Source organism: Mastigoproctus giganteus, chromosome 5 (assembly GCF_048544385.1).
Source record: "Mastigoproctus giganteus isolate SK-2022 chromosome 5, ASM4854438v1, whole genome shotgun sequence".
NCBI lineage: Eukaryota > Metazoa > Arthropoda > Arachnida > Uropygi > Thelyphonidae > Mastigoproctus > Mastigoproctus giganteus.
The window spans coordinates 238,014,183-238,037,060 of record NC_143579.1 but is presented as its reverse complement, the minus strand read 5'-3'; the positions used below and the strand labels follow the sequence as shown (position 1 = coordinate 238,037,060).

The window sequence follows — 22,878 nt, the reverse complement described above, 5'->3', positions numbered from 1 at the left end:
TTAAGCTGTTTCTTGTCTCTTCAAAAAAAAAATACTGGATGACATATACAAGGGATTACCTATCCAAGGTTTTTTTGTGTGCATTCATGTGCAACCACCAGACTAAGTATCATTGTTCTTTCTGGAGTATTACACTTCCATTTCAGTATTTTCTTCCATGCTGTCTTATTTCTTAAATTTTTAGCTCTAGCCACAGTAAGCTCCCCTTTCTCTCATGCTTGCTGAATACCAATACATCTTCCTTTAGACACACTAGTGTTAATTTAATTTGAATGTCTGTTCAGCTAATCTCTCTTCTCATCCTTTCTACATAATTTTAATGTAAAGTTTGCTTTCTTATATTTCATTAGTTATTAGTTACTCCAACAGTTTCATTTCTAATATTGTCTTGCAATTCCTCTATTTATTAGTATCACTTATTTTTCTTAACTAATTTGTGAAGATTGTAATTCTTAATCAATTCCTTTATTTATTATTATTATTATTATTATTATTTTTTTTTTTTTTTTGCTTGGCTTCTACTAGTTTATAGTAAGATTTTAAACTGTCTTATAAATGGCTGATTTGTCTTTATCAGCCAGGGTATCAGGGTAATTTATCTTTTGCTAGAAATGAATTTGTCTAGCTTCCTGTAAATCTTGTGTTATTTAGTTCAATGTCTAATCTTCCATTTTGATCACTGTTTCTAGATGGATAAAATTACTGATTTATTTTGGCTAGTAATTAGCTTCAGTTTTTAGTTTAGTCTACACTCCAAAGTTTTCTTCTCTCAATCATTCATAACTCTTGGTTTTGTGTAACTAATTTTCATACCAAATTGCAAGCTAAGTTAACATTACCAACAGTGTACACTAATTCTGTTATACTTCTGAAGTGAAGTTTATCAGTAAATTGCATTTTTTTTTAAATTTATTTTTATTTATTAAATGTTCCATGAAAACCTGAGGGGCTCATATCTGGTGAGTATGGGCTTGGCACACCCAGGGTCCTGAACTGGATATCATCATTCTTCTTTTTCTTGTTCTCTCTCTAAGAACTTAATATCAAGGTAGACAAGGTTGCCCAAACACCAAAGCAACTCCTTCCACCCTGGCATGCTCATGTTCAAACATGTGACTTCTCCCTTAGAAATTGGGGAAAGTCAGACACTCCATCACCTGCCTACCTGCAGCTTTATTCAGCACACTGAACTGAACATTCTGACTTCGCGCCAGTTTACACAGACGGTTCGAAGTCGGAATCATATGTGGGATCTGCTGCTGTCTTTACAGACACCACTACATCGGAGCAGATTCCCTCTGAATGCAGTATATTTACTGCAGAGCTGCACGCTATAGAGTTAGCCTTGGATCACATTAGTAAATGCCAATACCAATGGTTCATTTTCTATTCCAACTCTGTGTGTTACAGGCTTTAATAACCGTGAGATATAATTCTCATCCAGTTCTGTCTAGCATTCAGCAGAAGATTCACTTCCACCGTGAATGTGAATATGATATCCGCTTCTGCTGGATTCCTAGCCACGTTGGGATTAATACAGGCAAATAATACACCAAAAGATATACTCCCCATAGCAGGATTCGTGGAATAGACAGACTACGAATAAATTATATTGTATAAAGCCTGTAATTGAACCGTGGCAGTCTAGTCTGCGCAGGAATCATAAGGAGGAAGTTGTTCTTGCCCGGACCCGCATAGGACATAGTCATTTGACTCATTCGTTTTTGCTGAGGGCTGATGACCCTCCTATGTGTGAGTCCTGTGGCACAATTTTAACAATCAGACACATTTTAATTGATTGTCCAGATTTTAGCAGTATCCGTTTTACTGCTTTTAATCATCTGACTGAGCCGTATACACTCAGTCGGATTTTATCCGACAATGACAACGTGTCTGCTGTTTTTAGCTATTTTAAATCAAAGGTTTTTACTTGTATTTAAAATTTACATGTTATTGTTATTTCTTTATTGATTTATCTTTTTTACATTTTATACCTTTGTTATTTTATATCTTGACATGGTGACCTAAGTAATTAGGTCAATGAAATTAAAATTTTTATATATCACCTGCTTTTGGCACATTATAGCCTTAGTTGCTAATGTGCCAATTCACAAAGGAGGTTCAAAGGCTGACACAAGTAATTATAGACCTGTGAGCTTAACTTCTGTTCCAGGAAAATTAATGGAGGCACTGGTTAAAGAAGCACTGCAGGATCATTTAGACAAGACTTCAGTTATAGCTCAGACACAGCATGGTTTTGTTAAGGGGAAGTCTTGCCTGACCAACTTGATTGGATACTATGATGCAGTCACAAAAGAACTGGATGCAGGGAATAACTTTGATATTATATACTTGGATCTTAGAAAGGCTTTTGATACTGTTGCACATGGAAGACTGCTACACAAATTGGAGCAGTGTGACATTGGAGGCAAATTGCTGCTATGGATAAAGGGGTGGTTGAGGGGGAGAAGACAGAGAGCGGTAATCAATGGATGCTCATCATGGACTAATGTTATTAGTGGAGTCCCTCAGGGCTCAGTGTTGGGTCCATTATTGTTTTCTGTATTTATAAATGATATTGATGATGGTATATCAAGCTTAATGTCCAAGTTTGCAGACGATACAAAGGTAGGCAGGGTTGTCAAGGACACTACTGACACTATGCTGCTGCAACAGGATCTGGAAAGGTTGAGCAGATGGGCTGAGAGGTGGCAAATGAAGTTTAACATTGACAAATGTAAAGTACTACACATGGGAAACAGCAACCCCAGAGCAACGTATCAACTCTGTGGTACTACACTGACAGTGGTAGAGAATGAAAGGGACTTGGGGGTGGTTGTGCAGGCAGATATGAAGTTCTCTGAGCAGTGCAGACGGGCTGCAAGAGTAGCTCATGGAGTATTGTCAATGATATACAGGAATTTTTCCAGCAGGGATAAGGAGGTGATTATTCCATTGTATAAGGCAATGGTCAGGCCACACCTAGAGTACTGTATACAGGTCTGGAGGCCTCACATCAAGAAGGATGTAGAGCTGCTGGAACGAGTACAGAGAAGGGCAACAAGATTAGTGAATGGAACAAAGGGGTGCTCTTACGAAGAAAGGCTTAAGTTTTGCAAATTACAGTGTCTGGAGACTAGGCACCAGCGAGGTGATCTGATAGAGGTGTATAAAGCCTTCAATGGTTTAAGCATGCTCAATGCTGATGGGATTCTTCCTCTTGCTCAGAAAAATCACCTGAGAGGGCATAAATTCAAATTGAGGAAAGACAGATGTAGGATAGACGTGCGGAAATTTGCCTTTAGCCAGAGGGTGGTTGGTTGGTGGAACAGACTTCCATCCCTTGTGGTGGAGGTTGATAGCCTAAATAAGTTTAAGGCTCAGCTGGACAGGTATTTTGAACGAACAGAGGGGTGAAGTGGAAGTGGGTTTTTTTTTTTGGCTGATGCTGCATAAGCTTGCTTTCTTGCATCAAATGCCTATGCTAATGCTAATAAAACCCAAGAACCAACCAACCAATCTCTCTCTCTCTCTCTCTCTCTCTCTCTCTCTCTCTCGGGGTAATTTAGAAATTTTTTTTGCTAGTGCATAAGCCTCAGGCTTCCTTGTGCCATATGGCTAATAATAATTTGATTTGGAGTGAGGTAGGAATGTATCACTCCAAGTTAAACTATAGATAATTTTTCAGTATTTCCTTTTATTCCTTGCTGCAGACTTGTAATTTTTATATAAACTTTTTATTTCATCTTATACATTATCCTTGATGCCATTCTTTTTTTTTTTTTTTTTTTCCTCTCCAAAATTTGCAGAGCAGGTTACTAGGTACTTTGTCTTTTTTTTTTTTTTTAATGGAACAAATCATAAAAGTTATGTTCCCTTGACTTTTCTATAGTATATCTTAGTATACAGTTGTTTGATTTTGGCTACTCTATTTAGCCTTATAACTTGAGTATATTTGGCAATACTTCTCTAAGATGCTTCTATTAATTTTACTTGGACATTCCTCTAATTTCTACATTTGGCTCCATTTTCTTTTTCATATATTGGTGCAATTAATCCATGTCCTAATCTTCTAGAATTTTCCCTTCAGAAATGATACCTGGATAATGTTGATGCCAGTGTGGCACTGTTTTCCTCTCATATTTGAGGTCTAATTTCACCTACCTGCTTATTTTGTGTATTAATACTATCCATGACTTTTTTTTTCCCTACCTCTTTGCTAGGCTGCTCTTTACAACTCTAACTATTTATTGTTGCATTTGCATTTAGACACTCCTCAGCTCTTCCTAAATTCAGCACTGCCTGCTTTCCTTGTTGATACAATAATTGGTGTCTAATGTGTGTTCAACATTGCATCAATAAATGTTACAATAAATGTTTATCATCAATAAATGTTACAATAAATGTTTATCATCAATAAATGTTACAATAAATGTATATTATGTTAATACATTTATCATGTTTTACTATTTGCCATTTGGACAAGAAACAAGTTTCCTAATCAGAATTTTGGAATGAGCATTAAGTTTTTACTACTGTTGCATGATTAATGTAGACAAATGAAGCTAAAAATCTGGATACAAAATTCAAACTGTTTTGATTAGGAAACTTGTTTCATGTCCAAATAGTAGTCATATCAGCTGGTTTTAGAACAAAGCTATTTGGTGCCAACTTCTGTCCATCTGTACTTCCACCTCTCTTATAACAGAGTAGTTTTATCCTCAGCTATAACTGATTTATCAGCATTCTACTTTTTCTTTAACTCTTGCATCAGTGATCTTGATAAATTACCTCCTGCCATACTAAACGCACTCCACTTGGTGCCTCCTGTGGTCTCTTTAACCAGTGAATAGCCATCCTGTGTTATTTGTCTCATGTTTCCCTGTTTCCAAGGAAAGTAAGCCTTTGTCATTTAGCTCTCCAGACAGCTATGTTATGCTTTGTTTCTTGTGGCTTGCCTTTTTAATCTATAATGTCACTTAGTTATTCCTGTAGCTAACATTCTGGAAAAGACTCCCAGAGAAGGGACTGATGTATCTTAATTGAAGAAAGGGTTTCTTTAGTGAAGTGTGTCATCATAACAGACATTTCTTGTCTGATGAGATAACTCCTTTGCTTGGCAGATGAGTAAGAAAAAAGAAATTTTAAATTTACTCACAACCACATAGAGGGTTCACAAAATTCTACCAAGATCCCATTTTTCACTGCTTTGCTGTGTTGTCAGTGTTGCAGTTAAGTATGCAACATTGCTTGTAACACTATCAGAATATACTAATTAGTAATTCAGTAACAAATATTTATTATTCTTTTTGTATTATGTCGTTGAACATGTCAGAAATATTGCACTAAACATATAGTTATGCTCAAAACTGCTAGAATGGGACAGATTTTCTTTCATTGAACATTTTTTTTTTTGTGATTTATATCATATCAACTTGATGTACTTGTGGTGGTTCGAGGCATGGATTGTCCTATTCTCCTTATTCATCTGATCTTAATCTATGATCGTTTTTAACAGATTCTTTTTTTCTTCCAAAATACTTTGTTTATGGTTCATGAGATTATTGATAGATGAATGACATTTAGTAGGCATTTATAAAGGTAGTTGCATCTTTTTCTGAAGACTTTATATGAAAATTGATGTATAGAGGCTAAATGAAGTTAAATATTTTGGATTTATACTAGGGATGCCAAAATTTTCTGCAATCATAATGGTTATTGTAAAATACTTGGCTAACAGATAGATTTAAGATATGTATATTGTCAAAATTTGTAGACTTGTCATACCTTATATCCATCCTCTCCTATCCTGCATGTTTGCATGTTTCCTCACCTTTTATCCTTGACCTTTAGAGAGATAGCGAGGATGATGATGCTGATGCAAGTGATGAAGAGTTTGAAGATGGTAACAGTAAAGAAATCGAATGCCCAGTATCAGTAGCACACTTGGTAAGGATTTTTTTAAAAAATTTCACATAGCTTTTGTTGCTGCTGCTTTCACTGATTTAGAAAACTTAAGCCTCAAATCTGTTCAATCATTTGTCTTCTAGTAACACTTTGATTTTTTACTTTAATATCTTTGCTTGATTTCAAGCACTCATAAATTTACTAATTTTTTCTTGCACTATACTCAAAGTAATCTTTTTTATTCTGATATTTTGCCTTCTGCTGTTAACTTCATCCTTTGCATCACTATAGTTTAATATCACTTTACTCTCTTGTAACAGCTCCCTCTTAAAGAATCCTATCATAATTCTATAACTTTCTAATTTCATTTTAAAATTTATATACTTGTTTTTACCTGTTCATTCTGTTTATGCTTTATAATTGTTGTTTGCACAGCATTGTTATATAAATGTAATACAGATTTAATCCTTGTTTTTAATTACTATAAATAGCACTGAATATAATTTGATATCTATATAAAATGTATATACGTGGGTTGAAATATTTTTAATGATATTGAAATTCCAATTATATATAAATAAAAGCATATCAAATTTTTAATATATGAAGTATTCATTATATGGATAATATTAAGAAATTAAGAGATTTTTGTGTGTATTGAAACTTCTACTCGGCCACCAATTTGCAAAACTTGTTTCTTGTTAATATTCCTCTCAGCTGTGTAATTTATGGAACTGGACTTTAAAAGCATAATGTTTTCATTCTGTATCAGCTTCATATAGCATTCCAACTTTTATTGCTATTTTAGATTTATAGTTTATCTGCAAGTTCAAAACAGAACTATATTTCATTTGTCATTAGCTCGTTGCATTATGTTCCATTTTACTATGAAACAAAATTAATTTTTTAAAGTTAGCCATGTGAATAATATTTTTCTATTAACAGTTAACTTTTTGGTTATGTGTTTGGTTGTTTTGAAAACCACTCCCATATGTTTTATTTTTTTTTACCCTCTTTTGCCCTGACTTCAATTATTAAATGACAGGAAAATCTGGAATACCCAGTGCTTTCCAAAACCAGTTCATTGCTTTGGAATATTTGGAAAACTGTTGAATAGGGTGAGAATGTGGTTCAAAGTTGGCAGTATTCTGTATATGATTTCACACACATACCATTCTTTTCAAGTAACTTTCACCTCAGTTTAAGGGTGAAAAAATGACATGGGCAGCATTATCTCAAAAAATATACCAATGTTTACAAAATTGGTCTTGGGATAGACCTCTATTCATAGACATCTTGGCATAGATGTGTATTCAAGTTTGTGAAATGCTTTTGATGTGATTGCACCCGTTGGCTCTTCCTGTTTTATTCTGCATTCTTTGCCTCTAATATGTATGTGCTAGGAGTTTTTTGGTGCTACCCTTAGCAACAGTAGTCAATGTTTATAAGACATATATGTATGTATATGGGGAAGAGGGTATTAAGATATGAATCTTTAGGTTTGCTGTGGGTATTTTACCGTATATAGTCACTTGCCAAATTTGCCAGCATTGACCTAGTCCTTGCCAAACTTGGAGTTTGTTAGATTTTAGATAGTATTGTCACACAAAATACTGAATTTCTGTACTGAAACCTGTTATGTATAGTACTATACAGTAATAGAGAATTAATAGGTACATGTAAAACTTATTGTCAGTGTATGGTAAAAATAAAATAATTCCCATTCAAAATATGTATACCATACATAGCTGATAAGCTGGTATTAAAATTTCATAGTTGTTTCACTGAAGTTTCACTGTAATTTCTCTAACAGTAAAATTTTCACATTAGACCTGAAATTGTGTTTTGAACTATGTTTTGGGCTGTTTACTTTTCTTTTAGGAAGCATGTTTAAAGGCTAATGCAGCCTAAAATGTATAGACATGTCCTGAACTAAGAACATTTATATGAACAAAGCTCATTTTAAGAATCTATTTTATTACAGTATAAGTAATACTAAGTGAACAGTCTTTATATTTCCATTTTTTCAAATGGAAGTTGCTGTGTCATTGTTTACAAACATAATTTGAAAGTGTGCATACATTACATCAACCTAATGCTTCATATACAAATTGTTGGACCTAAACTTATCTATCCATAATTATCAGTTGTTACCATTCCATTACATAACACTTTCTCCATTGCCATAAATTTTATTATAATAATGAAAACATGCCTTGGTTTCAATAAATTAGTATTATATTACTGTTTGTTTATTGCATACCGGCTGAAACAGTAAAAAGTTTAAAGCACTGAAGTAAAATTTCCAACCTGCAAAACCAGCTCTGGCACTGCATGGTTTGTCAGATTTGCCAATTTTCCTCCAGCTAGTTGGAAACATTACCATAGTTAGGCACATTATGGCCTTACTGCCCTTGTGCTATAAAGCCTATAAACAAGCAAACTAGTTGGGAAATGTTGATTTGGAAGGGTCATCTGTGGTATGGAAATTGACATCTAATTTTAATACTCACTACCTTAAAATTAAGAAAGTAATTGCAGTGAAATTCTGCTTTTATAATTTATTCATTCTTGTTGTAATATACATTCAGCTTGTCAGATTTATTTAGGGTTGCTACCTTTTCAAAATTTGATCCAAAGATAATTGGGGGGGGTAGGATAGTGAAGGCAACCTTAGTTTTTATAAAATACATTTTTTTAAAGATTACTTTGGCTAAAAAAAATTGCTAAATATACCTCCTGTTATTTATTACCAAAAAATATTGCAATGACTTCTTTTGAAAACTTTTCTTCTGCATTTAGTTTCATAATTTCTAATTTGTGAACCTTATCGGTACTAGTTTCAAAACATTATGGTATATTCATAAGTTACTATTTCATAAATAGTTTCATTTGAAAGAAGCATATCACATTCACTTCAAAATGGATTGAAAATTCCTTTATTTATCTTTTGCTTAGCCACTTTATTAGGACCTGAGCTAATAATGTATTGGATTTGCATTGGTCAAAATTGCTGCTCTGACAACATGGCATAGACTCAATAAGGTATTAATGTGACAAGAGGAATATTAGTCTGTTCATGTAACAAAACTGTCCTAAATACCTCGAGTAATGTAGTAGATTATGCATAACAAATTATGCTTTGGCAATAGAACCTGAACCTTTTGAGAAAAAAAAACACTTTACTCTACACAATCACATGAATATAAATTTGTTAAAATCATACATTACAATCTCTTTTTGAGATTCTCTACAGAAAAATGCCCATAAAGAATGCTTTACTTGACTACAGATTGTAGTAGTAAGTCTGTGTTATTGGACACAGTCAATTGTTCTTTCTGCAGTTAGTATACCTACAAGATCAACAGCAGGCTCTTCAGTTCTCATATTAGCAATAATGGATATGAATCCATAACATTTTTTAAAGGTAGGCTTAACTAAAGTCATGTTTATTAGTAGCGGCAAATGATGCAAGAAAACAAGCTTATCCATTCTGTCCAACAGTTTGTCTAGTTCTTTCAGTTTATCCAAGATATTCACTTTGACAACATCGGACAAGTTTGTTCCAGCAATCAACCACCCATTGACTAAAGGCAAACTTCCACACAACCGTGTTTCCTCAGTTTGAATTTGTGCTCCCTCGTGTGCATAATCTGAGCAAGAATCCCATCAGCATTGAGCTTGCTCAATTCATTCAAAGCCTTAAATACCTCAACCAGATTGCCTTGCAGATGCCTAGTCTCCAGATGCTGCAATTTGCAGACGTGAAGCTATTCCTTGGTAAGAGCACCCCCTTTGTTCCCCTCACCAATATTGCCCTTCTCTATACCTGCTCCAGCAGCTCTACATCCTTCCTGAAATGAGGCCTCCAGACCTGTATGCAGTACTCAAGATGTGGCCTAACCATTGCTTTATACAATGGAATAATCACCTCCTTATGCCGCTAGCAAAATTCCTGTATATCATTGATAAAACCCAATATATTGTCCTAGCAGCCTGTCTGCACTGCTCAGGGGATTTCATATCTGACTGTACAGTTACCTCCATGGTTTCAGTTTCCACTATCCTGAGTGTAGTATCACACAGTTAGTACACTAATCTGGAATTACTGCTACCCATCTGCAGTCAGTACTGTGCTCTTGTCAGTGTTAAACCTTAATTGCCATTTCTCAGACCAATTGCCAAATTTTTCTAGATTTTGTTGCAGTAGCATACTGTACAGGTTGTCATTGAGATTTTCATGCATCAATATAAAAGTGAAATGTATAGGCTTGCTGGAAGATGAAATCAGTGGAATCTTTGTAAGTTGAAGAGTAAACAGCAGGTATTATTCAATAGTGGTAAAATTATGCCAGGAAGCAAGCCTTATATAGCTCAGCCATTTAAAAAAAAACTGCTTTGTTTGCCCTTTCCTTTTTAATAATTTCTCTAGTTCTTTTTAATTTATTCAAACTGCTGATGCTCACAACAGCAAATACATCTGTCCTGTATTGCATTCTCTGGCCAGACTATACATCTGTCCCGTAATCATTCTTTTCTAATTTAAATTTGTCTCCTTATGTAAGGATGCAACTGGCATGCATATCCAGGTAAATGATAACAGTGATAATTTTTTTCCATAAAAAAGAAAAGATTATCATAGTGAACTGTAAATGTTCTGATTTGATGAGGATTATCAGTGTCTCACATGAACATTGTAGAGTTAACTATGGCACTCAAGATGGCTTTATCACTGAAAAGAAGCCATATGGCCTTACCATCCTCTTCCACTTTTTGTTTGAAACTTGCAGTAAAATTCCTACTAGTGCCTGTCATTCAGTTTTAATGTTTGCACTAACCAATTTCGAAGCTTTCAAGATAAGGGCTTCCAGAGAATATGCTAGATTTTTGGCTAAGACATAATCAACTTTTACATCTGTAATTGGATGTTGTCAAGCATTTCTTCTCTTGTACTTTGCATTGTTTTGTAAGTGGTGCAGGGGCAACCAGAGATTTTCCCTTGAAAAAATAGCTTTTGCTTTTACACATCACTTGGATGGTTAACGGATTTTTTTTTTTTTTTTTTTTTTGTAGCATGTAGCACAAGTCAAATTGAACATTAGTCTTTAATTTGTTTTTTCAAACAGGACACAAAATACTTTTCCCTGTTAAAAAGCATTTTGTGTTCATGTTTTCCCTTGTGCAAGTGACAAATCCCTGGCAGCAGTTTTAAAAAAAATAAATATTTTGATAATTGAGAATTTAATGTATGCATAGTTAGTCTCATGAAAATCTGAAAGTTTTTTTTTTCTTTTTTAATCACCCTGTATAATGAGGTTTTATTCTTTTTCATATGGAAATCTGAGTGTCAGCTCCAAAACAAGCCATTGATATATAGGGACAGAATAGTTGTAAATTATTCTGTTCTTGATTAAGTTGTACATTTTTAATGTATATAGAATTTTTGTTCTTTATTGAAATAGTCTTTCTTATTTTAGAAAGATCAAATTTACTGATAGAATGCGGTTGAACTGCTTCAGGAACAAGTAGAAAAGAATTTTTTTTCTTTCCTTACCTTCCCCCCTCTATCTCTGACACCTGTTGTCACAATTGCTAATAGCTAATTTCTTAATAGCTTGAATCCAATCATCCCGTGTCGATATGTTTAGTTAGATATTGTCAATAATAGTATCGGCCTTGGTCAAGGTTTGTGTACTTTGTTCGAAGAGTTAAGTATTAATCATCTTCAACTTGTGTGACTGGAGAAATTCTTAAAGGTCTCTTCAGATGTACCTGTAATTAGTTGATCTCAGGTGGGGAAGTAGTATTTGACCCATTAATTATTCTGGGTTTTTCAGCTTATGCAGTAATGCAAATTGGATCCCACCACACAAACTTGTATAGACCATACATTGTCACCATATGAACTGATGTGCAATATTGTTCATAATTGATATTGTTTCTACATTATAGATATTACTTCTTTGGATATTAGTTCTACCTTGCAGTATATTTGTACTAAAGAAACATTGCTGTTTTGCTAAATAGTTGTTGTGAATTTCAGTAGTAGAGGTGACTTTGTGCCCCCTATAATAGAAAAACCACTATTCTATGGTATCTAATGATCGCTCTTAAAACTTAAAAAAAAAAGTATGATTTTAAGTACAGCATTAATTTAATATAATCATGTGTGGTTGCAAATTAGATCTTTTCAATGGAACTGGGCTTATCTTGTTCTCAAATTTCTCTTGTATATTGCATGTATGCTGCATGTGAACTTTTGAATGTAGAGATCAACTTATGTTCATCAGGCAGAGCAAGAAAGTCCTCATTCACCTTCCAAAGAAATAATAGAGACTGGCATTGATATAAAGATTTTGGTGAGTTAGTATGTAACACTAACATAATAGTTATAGAAGCATGTTAATATTAATGCAATTCTATTAACCATAACATTTCAGTGCATGAATGAATGAATACAAAAGAATAAAGCCTAACTTAGAAGAAAGATGTATAAATATTTTAAGCTTTTTCTTCTACTTAAATGTTTTGAACCTTAAATTTCCAGTTTTTTTAATCAAGTTTTTTAGTTTCAACTAAGTGACTAAATGTATAATATCACTATAGCTATTTTTAGATAATGAAAATCTAATGTTTAAATATAGAAATATCAGAATGCACTGTGATATTATCCAAAATTGTTTATAATATGTGTGTAAAGTATAATTTTAGTCATACAGCAAAGTATTATAATTTTTATTACTTTGTTTTAATGATTTTGTCATCCTAGTCATAATAAAGAAAGCGGGGCAATATTTCCACTAAATTTTTGTCAAAGTGAAGTGCTTCATCCTTTTTAATTAACAAATTTAGCACTCTTAATTGTTAAGTTTTCAACTATTGTGACGGATGATAAATTATTCAATTTATTCATCTAAGAATGCAAATAATTACATCAATTACTGTAGTACTCTGTATAGTACTTGGCCAGAGGGATTTACAGTAAAGGATTGATATAGGCTTGTCATCAGCATTTAGCAATACATATATTAAAATTAGACTGTAGTAATAGTATTTGCCATATAGTGCAAGGAAACTACCAGCTTTTGCTGTGCTGGCAAAAAAAAAAAAAATAATTAAATAAGAAAATACAAATTGTGCTTCCCTCCTGGATAGGTAACTATCCAGTTGAACTTTGAATTTATTCAAACCGTCAGCTTTAGCTACCTGCAAGGGCAATGTTTCAACAATCAATGACTCGCTGGCTAAAAAACTTCCTACAACCTAATCTAAACTTCAACCCCTGTAATTTGAATTATGGCCTCTAGTTCTGGAATTCTTTATAACAATGAGAATTCTACCTTCATTCATTTTACTAAACCCTCTCAGAGCCTTAAACCTCAATCAGGTTGCCTCTGAGTTGCCTGATTGCCAAACTCTGTAGCCCACATGATCGGAGTCTTTCCTCATATGGTTGCCATTTTGCTGATCATCATGTAAGTTGCCTATCTTTGGACCCTTTCAAGAAGGGCAGTCTTCTTTTTTGATGAAGTCTCCATAATTGAACGCAGTGTTCCTAATGTAGTCATACGGTTGCCTTTTTGCATTGTGATTATGACTGCTCTACACAATGTTCGATAAGTCTTCGATAGGACACCATGGAGTTTCCTGACTGCCCGTTTACACTGCTCAGAAAACTTCATATCTAGGTATATCATAACTCCTAGATACCTTTCTTTCCCTGTTTTTAATTCAACCCCCACTTTTCTGACCATTTTTGAAGTCCCTTCAAGTCATTCTGAAGGAGTGCTGCTTTCCACTGATCATTAATGACTACATTGTCTGAAAATTTGTCGTCAATATTGTTTATGAAAATCAGAAACAATGGTGACCTAACAATTGATCCTTGGGGCCTCATGTCACATACACGAATCTGAAGAATATCTATTAATAGAGGCACGTGATGCAAGAAAGCAAGCATACGAGCTTATGTAGCATTAGCCAAAAAAAAATTCACAACCATTCCCTCTAAAAGTTTGTCCAGTTCCTCAAATTTATTTAAGTTATAAACTTCCACAACAGATGGAAGTTTGTTCCAGCAATTAACCACCCACTGGCTAAAGGCAAATTTCCACACATCTATTATACAACTGTCTTTCCTCAATTTGAATTTATGCCCCCTTAGGTTCTTAATCTGAGCAAGCAGAAGAATACCATCACAATTCAACGTGCTGAACCCATTTAAGACCTTATATGCCTCAATCAGATCACCTCGCAGGTGCCTTGTCTCCAGCTGCTGCAATTTGAAGAACTTTTTAAGCCTCTCTTGGTAAGAGGACCCCCTTCATTCTCCTTACCAATCTTGTTGCCCTTCTCTGTACATGCTCAAGCAACTCAATATCATTCCTAAAATGAGGCCTCCAGACCTGTGCACTAATCAAGGTGTGGCCTGACCATTGCCTTACACAAAGGGATAATCACATCCTTTTCCCTACTAGCAAAATTCCTGTATATCATTGACAAAACCCCATGACCGTCTCTGGCAGCTTGTCTGCATTGCTCAGAAAACTTCATATCTGACTGCATAATTACCCCCAGGTCTTTCATTTTCTACTAACCTAAGTGTAGTACCATATAGTTGGTACATTTCTCTGCATTTACTTCTGCTCACATGCAGTACTTTGCATTTGCCAATGTTAAACTTCAGTTGCCACTTCTCAGCCTATCTGCCCAAATTTTCTAGATCCTGTTGTAGTAGTACATTGCCATTACTGTCATTAACAACCCCACCAACCTTAGTATAATCTACAAACTTGGATCTTAAGCATGATATACTTTCACCAATATCAGTGATAAATATACAAAACAACAATGGGCCCAACACTGAACCCTGGGGGACTCCACAAAGAGCAGCATCCGTTGATTACCACTGTCTTCTTCTACTCAACCACCCTTTTATTCATTGTAGCAACTTACTCTTAATACCATTCTGCTCCAATTTGTACAGTAGTCATCCATGTGCAACAATGTCAAAAAGGTTTTCCTGAATTCCAAGTATATGATATCAAAATTATTTTTTTGCATCCAGTTCCTTTTGTAACCACATCATAGTATCCAATCAAATTTGTCAGACAAGACTTTCCTTCAACAAACCTATACTGTGTCTGAATTATTGCTGTAGTCTTGTCTAGATGATCCTGCAATGCATCTATAACCATTGACTCCATTATTTTACCTGGAATAGAAGTTAAACTAACTGGTCTGTAAATACTTGTCACCCTTCGATTCCCTGTTGTGAATCAGGGATACATTTGCACATCTCCAGTCCATGGGGCTTCCCCTGAGTCTAAGGATGCTCTCATAATTATGGCTGTGAGTTTGCTTACTTTCTTTGCTGCCTCCTCTAATATAATGGGATAGATCCCATCCACCTCAGGTGCCTTATGTTTAACTTCAACAATTTCTCCACTTTTCTGTCAGTTATTACAAAATCATTAAACTCCCTCTTAGTTTAATAAGCTTCTGTCCTCCACTTCCTCATATGTGAATGTAGATGCAAAATACTCATTCATTTTGTCAGATATCTGAGTAGAATCATCAACAGTCAAACCATTGATATCAAGTGGACTAATCTGATTCATCCTCTTCCTTCTAGAGTTTATATAAGTAAAGAAGTCCTTGCTGTTTTTCTTAGCATCCTTTTGCCAAAGATTTCTCATAATTTGCCTTCACTTGGCTAACCTTTGACTTGATTACAGAGTAGCTTATATCTACCATAGGCTTCTATGTCGCCTGATAATTTATATGCATCCCTTGCATTTTTTTTCTCTGCCACAGGTGTCATTAGATCATCTGACATCTATTTAAGTCTAAACCTTGAACAGTATTTCTTAATCAGTATGAAAAGCCTAATAGCTTCCACAATTATTCCTTGAATGCTTTCTATTTAGAATTTGCTGTTGGTAACATCAGTTGGACCCACTAGTAATATTTATTAAAGTACTTCTCTATACCACTTTTAAAGAATTCAAGCAGCTTCTGTGTGCTTTATTTCTATATATAGGTTGATGAACCAAAGCCCAAACTTTCACACAACAAGTGCTTGATGTTCCACCACAGTTTCTTTAATGTTATCTTAGCTACAGTAATTATGAATTCCCCCTCCAAACATTGTTGCAATCCTCTGGGCTACTTTTCTCTTAGGTAGTATATTTAAGTGTACAAGAGGCATTTGAAAAGTTTGTGGCCAGAGTGTGAGGGGTTTATTTGAGGAGTCTGATAATATTACTTTTCAGCATATTCTTCTTTTGAAGTTGTACTTTTGCTACCAATGCTGCATGTGTTGATTCCATCTGTGAAGAAAGGTGTCTTGTCTTTTTTTTTTTTTTTTTCCTCTCTTGAGCCTCCAGAATGTATCCACTGCAGCAATGATGTCACTGTGAGTAGGAAAAATGGATGCCAGTCAGGTATTTTTTTTTTTTCAAACTAAGAAATAGGCAAAAGTCGCCTAGATCTGGGGGTCAAAGACAATGGCAATGACAATGAGACTTGAGTGTTTTGGCCTGATGGAACAAGACTGCTTTTTTCTTTTCTTTCATCACAGTTTTCTGTTTTCATTGAAATGCTTAAAGATCTGCATAATATGCCCCTGTGATTGTCTGGCTTTCCTGGAGCTAATCCATTAGCAACATGCCATCGGCATCCCAAAAAAATTGTTGCCCATCACCTTGCTAGCAAAAAGAATAGACTTTGCTTTCTTTGGAGTGGTTGCAAACTTAGCAAGGAAATTTGCTTGAAAACAAGGCAAATGTTCACTTGACAACTCTTGCATTTTTGATTTGCTGTTAACCACTTTGGGAGCCATCGGGTTGACACCTTTTTCATGGTGAGAACTTCTGTTATGTTGTACACTCATTCAGATGAGATACCCAAAATGGTAGTAATGTATACAAATAACTGGTGTTACTACCATCTTGATACCCAAGATGGTAATAACACCAGTTACTTGTTGATCACTCATCACCAGATTATGAATGCTGTCAACTTCTGAAGTGGACATTGCAGGTTGTCCACAGTGTGGGTCATTTTCCAGGCTGTCCCTCTCCCTCGTTAAATTCTGCTGCCCACTTCTTGACCATGGAATAGGAAGAGTCATCCTGCCCCATTGTTTTAGCCACATTCTCATGAATTACCTTTGGTGTTAGTCACTTGTTTTCCCCAAATATTGGATGACTGTACAGTGACTGACACCAAAGGCAATTCACGAGAGCGTGGTTAAAGCAATAGGGGCAGGAAGACTCTTCCTATTCCATGGTCAAGAAGTGGGCAGCAGAATTTAATGAGGGAGAGGGATAGCCTGGAAAATAACCAGGCTAAAACTGAACTACAGAAATTTCAGTGGCAATCATGTTTAAGTTGATACAACTTAGAATTTCTGTTAGTTGAGTTTTGAATCTCCTGTAATTGTCTTACAGGCCAAGGCAAACAAAATTCTAATTTATCATTGAGTCATAGTATGGCATAATTTTCTACTCAGTAAATATTAAGTATTAAAAATTGGTTTGCCTTTGTATAAATTAACCAGATGTTGATATTAACCCCTTTGGGTATGAGTTTAATGAGCTAATTGGATGGCGGGGTTGGATTGATTCTAAGAAGCAAAAACATTAACTAATACAGGCATTACAAAAAATATTTACATTCATTGCTACAGTGGCAAACTAAAGATTTCCCATTATTAATATATTTGTAAGTGATACTTTTGCTATACTTTTTAGTTATATTATCTTTTATAAAATAAAGATTTAAAGTTTTAGATTTATATGGGGTTGAAAATGCCAATATATATATATATATATATATATATATTACATGTAGTTTTTAATGAAATTCACAAATGGTTTCTTCAGTATCTGATAATAAAACAATAACTGGTAACTGAACTATGGAACTTTAAATACCTTTTAACTTCAGATAGCCATATTAAATTTAAACAATATTCTGATATGTGCTGACATTTAAAGAATGCTCTCGTATAACAAAAAAAAATCTAAATGTGGCTTAGAAATATATAATTCTTAATTACTAATAAGAGAGCATGCTTGTTGTGTATTTTTTGTGCATGTAATTAGCATGATGTAGAAGTTATTAACTTCTGTGCATGCAGAAATCAAGCTTCAGCACATCAAGGGAGGACATGAAGCAAAAGGAAGTGGAAATAATTGAAACTGGTATCTCAGTACAATCCCTGGTAAGCTTTTCCATGCAACTATTTTAAAAGTTGACACATTAATTCAGTTATTATCTTTGCAGTTAATTAACTTATTTCTGTTATTTTTCATCTGTTTTTAACTATTTTCCTGGAAAGTGTGCGTGACTTGTAGAGAACTCCAATCATCACTCATTGAGGTACAATCGGAGTAAAAAAAAAAAAAAAGGGTAAACTGCAGCCATTATCAACCTACTGCAGGATGGAAGCCTCCTCAACAATTCATGCTGAGGGAAATGGACCATAATCTGCCACACTAGTCCAGTGCGGGTTGGCAGATCAGCTGTATTTAGCAGTCGGGCTTGAACCCCGGTCTACTCAGAGTGTGCTACCGCACTCCCGCTCCTGACCACTCTGCTATGGAGGCCATTCTATTAATAGGCTGTACATTTGGAGTAACCAATACGAATTTATAGAACAGCATCAATTATAAAGTAGTCACTTTATAACTGATGTTGATACTTTATTTCTGTATCACCAATACTTTTATTTTCAGTATAAATTCAAAGTTGAATTTATTAATTTTCTATTGCTTAGGTTAGTGAGAAAAAAATTACGTCAGTTTTCTAATGATTTTTCAGAATATTGTAGCAGGTGCCATTATTCATAAGTGGAATATGTAATATGAACAAGCTTGTTTTCATAATTATTCCAGTGTAGTAGCTGAATAAGATTTATATCAACTGTAGTACTGATGCAGACTAAATACTTGGCTGTGTCTTTTGCGTAGAAAATGTGATTATCAGTTAATTAGTAGTGGCAAATGATGAAAGAAAGCAAGCAAGCTTATACACCATCAGCCAAAAAAAAAATCACTTCTCACATCACCTCTCTGACCGCTCTAATAACTTAGTTTCCCTAAATTTATTTAACTTCCACACTTCCACAACACCAGATGGAAATTTGTTCCAACAATTAACTATCTGCTGGCTAAAGGCAATTTCTGCACATCTGTTCTGCAATCATCTTTTCTCAATTTAAATTTATGCTCGTGTGTGTGCGTGCGTGCATGCGTGCGTATATGCTGTGAGTAAGAGAAAGGATTCCCTCAGCATTTAGGTTCTTCAATCCATTTAAAGCTCCAAACACCCCACAGATTTTCTTGCAGATGTTTGTTTTCAAAACTGAATTCTTTTCAGTAAGAATATCCTCATTGCCCCTTTCTGGATCTGCTCTAACAGATCCCCTAAAATGAGGTTTAAGTACCTGTATGCAGTACTGAAGGTGTGGACAATTATTGCTTTATACAGTGGGATAATCACTGACATGCAGGAATATTGCCAACAGAACTTAGTTCTGTTGGCAATATTCCTGCATGTCATTGACAAAATCCTCATAATCTGCCCTAACTGTCTGTATGTCTGTTCAGGCCTTTTTAGTTCTTTGCTCACCTGAGTGTTGTACCAAACAGTATTTTATTCTGGGATTACTGTAATCCATATGTAGTACCTCATTTTGTTAGTGTTAAATTAACGAGTGAAATGTACTACATATGGATAACAGTTCAATTTCCACTTCTCAGCCCATTTGCCTAATTTTTCTTAATCTTGTTGCAGTAGCAACAAATAAAGAAATTTTTTGTACTGTGATTGTTGTCATTAACCACCCTGCCAACTTTTGTTTCACCTGCAGACTTTAACATTAAAAGCGTGATATTCCTTCATCAGTACAGGGAACTGCACTAATAACATTAGTCCAAGAAGAGCAATGCCTGTTGATAACCACATCTACTCCTGCTCAGCTAAACCTTTTATGCATAGCTTTAACTTGCCCCTAATGCTACACTGCTCAGATTTGTACAGTAGTATTTTTTGTGCAACAGTATCAAAAGCTTTTTGAAATCTAAGTATGTGATAGTCATTCTTTGCATCCAGTTCCTTTGCTGTTGCATCATAGTATTCAATCAGATTGGTCAGACAAGATTACCCCTTAACAAATTCATGCAGCAACTGCAGCATAACTGCATTCCTTTATAGATGGTCCTGCACTACTCCTTTAATTAATGACTCCTTTATTTTCCCTGGAACAGAAGTCAAGCTTAGAGGTTTGTAAATACTCAATTTGCACTTTGGATTCCTCTTTGTGAATGAGAAATTTCTATATCTTTAGTTAGGGACCTCCCTCCCCCAAATCCAAGGATCCTATCATGATTATGGCCAAACACTTGCTGCTCTTTTAACATAATTGAATAGATTTAATTAGCCCCAGGTGCCTTATTTACTTCTAGTTTATGCTATTTCTCTTAGACTTCTAATTTATCACTGAAATTATTTACCCCTCAGTTATAACTTGGTATGCCGACCGGGCTAGCCGGGTGGGTAAAGGTGCCTGTCTAGCAACCCAAAGGTCACGGGTTCGAATCCCGCCTCGGGCTTGGATCAAAGTACTGCAAAAACCTTGGGTGGTGCATTATGGCCACAGAAGCTGATGTGCCAACAACTACCAAAAAAAAAAAAAATAAATAAATAACTTGGTATACTTGTGGTATATCCTATCCTTAAATCCATTCTTCACATGAGACTGTAAAAAAAAAAATATTTATTCATTTTGTCAGTAATCTTAAACAATCATTAGTAATTATGCCATTTATATCTAGTGGGCCAATATGGTTCATCCTTTTCCTTCTACAATTTTTTGCATATGTTAACACTGGCAGAATAGGGATGAACTGCTTTGCCCCACTAGATATGAATGGCACAACTGTTGATGATCCTGTTCAGTTTGCTGATGGACTGAATAAACTATTGTGCTTCTACATGCTTGAAGTTTTTAGGAATGGACCTGTGTATGCATTTGAAAGGCCACAATCCCTGAATACCCAATTTTGTTTTTGGTGGTATATGGGCATATACAAACAGATGAAAGTTAATACTTACAAACAACAGTCAGAGTTCTAAGAATGTTCTCTGAAACGTGTGTGTGGTGAATTATCTCAGTCTGATGCTTCATATGAATTGTGAAACTGAGTAATCCATTGCTTATTATCTATGAGTTAATCTTATTCACAAATAGCAGTCTCTTGACTCCACATCTCTGATTTGGAGTGTGGTATAAACCACACTGAGATTTCTTGTAGTTCAGATGATTTCCACCCTGCACAATGAGCTCTGGCACACTACCTTGGCAATTTACCAGTCAGCTTTATCTTCTCCTTTTGGTTGGTTTGTTGGATTCCCCTATTTTCCTGTGACTGCATGGAAAATGGGCAGTACAGATAATGTATACCCAGATTTGGAGGTTTGATTGTACTAAGTTTGCTCTTACTAACTATCTTGTATGTTGTTATTTTAATCTATTTCTTGCTTTCTGATAGGTATTGATATTAACTTAGGCCAAAAATGTATTAGCAATGGCCACATGGTGCAAGGAAGCGTATGGCTTATGCTGCACTGGCTAAAAAATAATAAAAAAATAAAATAACAAAAAAAAAATAATAACAAAAAAAAATAAAATTAAAAAAATAATAATTAATAAATAAGAAAAGGAAATGGACAACCTAAGCATTTCCTTCCTCCCTTAGGTAATTATCCAACTGACCTTTGAATTTCCCCAAGCTGTCAGCCATGTAGGTAACTTATTCTAGTAATTTATAACTCGCTGGCTAAAATAAAACTTCCTGCAATCCAGTCTAAACATCCCCCCCCCCATAACTTGAAATTATGGCCCCTAGTTCTAGAATCATTTATAACCCATGAAAATTTTGTCCTCATTCATTTTGTTTATGCCTCTCGCAGCCTTAAACACCTCAATCAAGTCTCCTCTAAGGTGCCTAGTTTCCAAGCTCTGCTACCCACATATTTGAAGTCTTTCCTCATATGAATGCCCTTTTTCTGATCTCACCAGGCAAGTTTACCTGTCTCTGGATCCTTTCAAGAAGAACAATATCTTTCTTTAAGTGCAGTCTCCATACCTGAACACAGTATTCCAAGTGTGGTCTAACAATAGCCTTATACAATGGTATTATGATGTCCTTATCTCTACTAGCAATCGTTCGATACATCATCGATAGGACACCATGGGCCTTTCTGGCAACCTGTCTACAATGCTTAGAGAACTTAGTCTGACTGTATCGTAACACCCAAGTCCCTTTCCTCCACTACCGGCTTTAGTTCAACTCTGCCAAGTGTATAAGTTATTTTGGGGTTACTGTTCCCCATGTGCAATACTTTACACTTTGCTGGATTAAAGCATAGCTGCCATTTTTCTGACCATCCCTAAAGTCTATCTAGGTCATTCTGAAGAAGCTCTGCTTGGTGGCGATCATTAACTACTCTATAAATCTGTACATCATCTGCAAATTTAGACATCATGCCCTCTATCCCTTCATCGATGTCATTTATAAAAATCAAAAACAACAGTGGTCCTAATACTGTTTCTTGGGGAACTCCACTTCTTACATCAACCCAATCTGAGGAATAACCATTTATCACAACCCTCTGCCTCCTGTCCTGAACTCCGTAGCCAGGTGGGCAGGAGCAGCAGTGCGTAGCACACACTTCTTGATTAGACCGGGGTTTGAGCCCGTGACCACCAAATATGGAGGATGTGGAAAGGTCAGGGAATGACCACCGCATATCCCCAGAGCAATATGGCCTTAGTTGCTAATGCTTGTAAAAACCATATAATAACAACAACCTGTCCTGAAGCCATCCAGCTATCCATCTAAGGATTTTTCCCCGATTCCAACTTGTTCCAGCTTATAAAGTAACTGCTCATGTGGGACT

At 35.2% G+C, this 22,878-nt stretch overlaps 1 protein-coding gene across 16 annotated transcripts in view; it reads left to right on the top strand.

Moving 5' to 3' along the window:
- LOC150086311 (uncharacterized) overlaps positions 1 to 22,878 on the top strand; it is a 452,317-nt gene that overhangs the window by 198,357 nt on the left and 231,082 nt on the right. For 12 of the 16 annotated variants that reach the window (XM_090374473.1, XM_090374476.1, XM_090374471.1 and 9 more), the window contains exons 4-6: positions 5,854 to 5,949; positions 12,177 to 12,266; positions 18,053 to 18,136. The exons of 1 other annotated variant lie outside the window; for it this stretch is intronic. In XM_090374473.1, coding sequence (XP_090230599.1) covers positions 5,854 to 5,949; positions 12,177 to 12,266; positions 18,053 to 18,136 — 270 coding nt within the window. The remainder of the gene's footprint in view (positions 1 to 5,853; positions 5,950 to 12,176; positions 12,267 to 18,052; positions 18,137 to 22,878) is intronic. 3 more of the 16 variants (XM_090374479.1, XM_090374478.1, XM_090374477.1) reach the window with 2 other exon arrangements.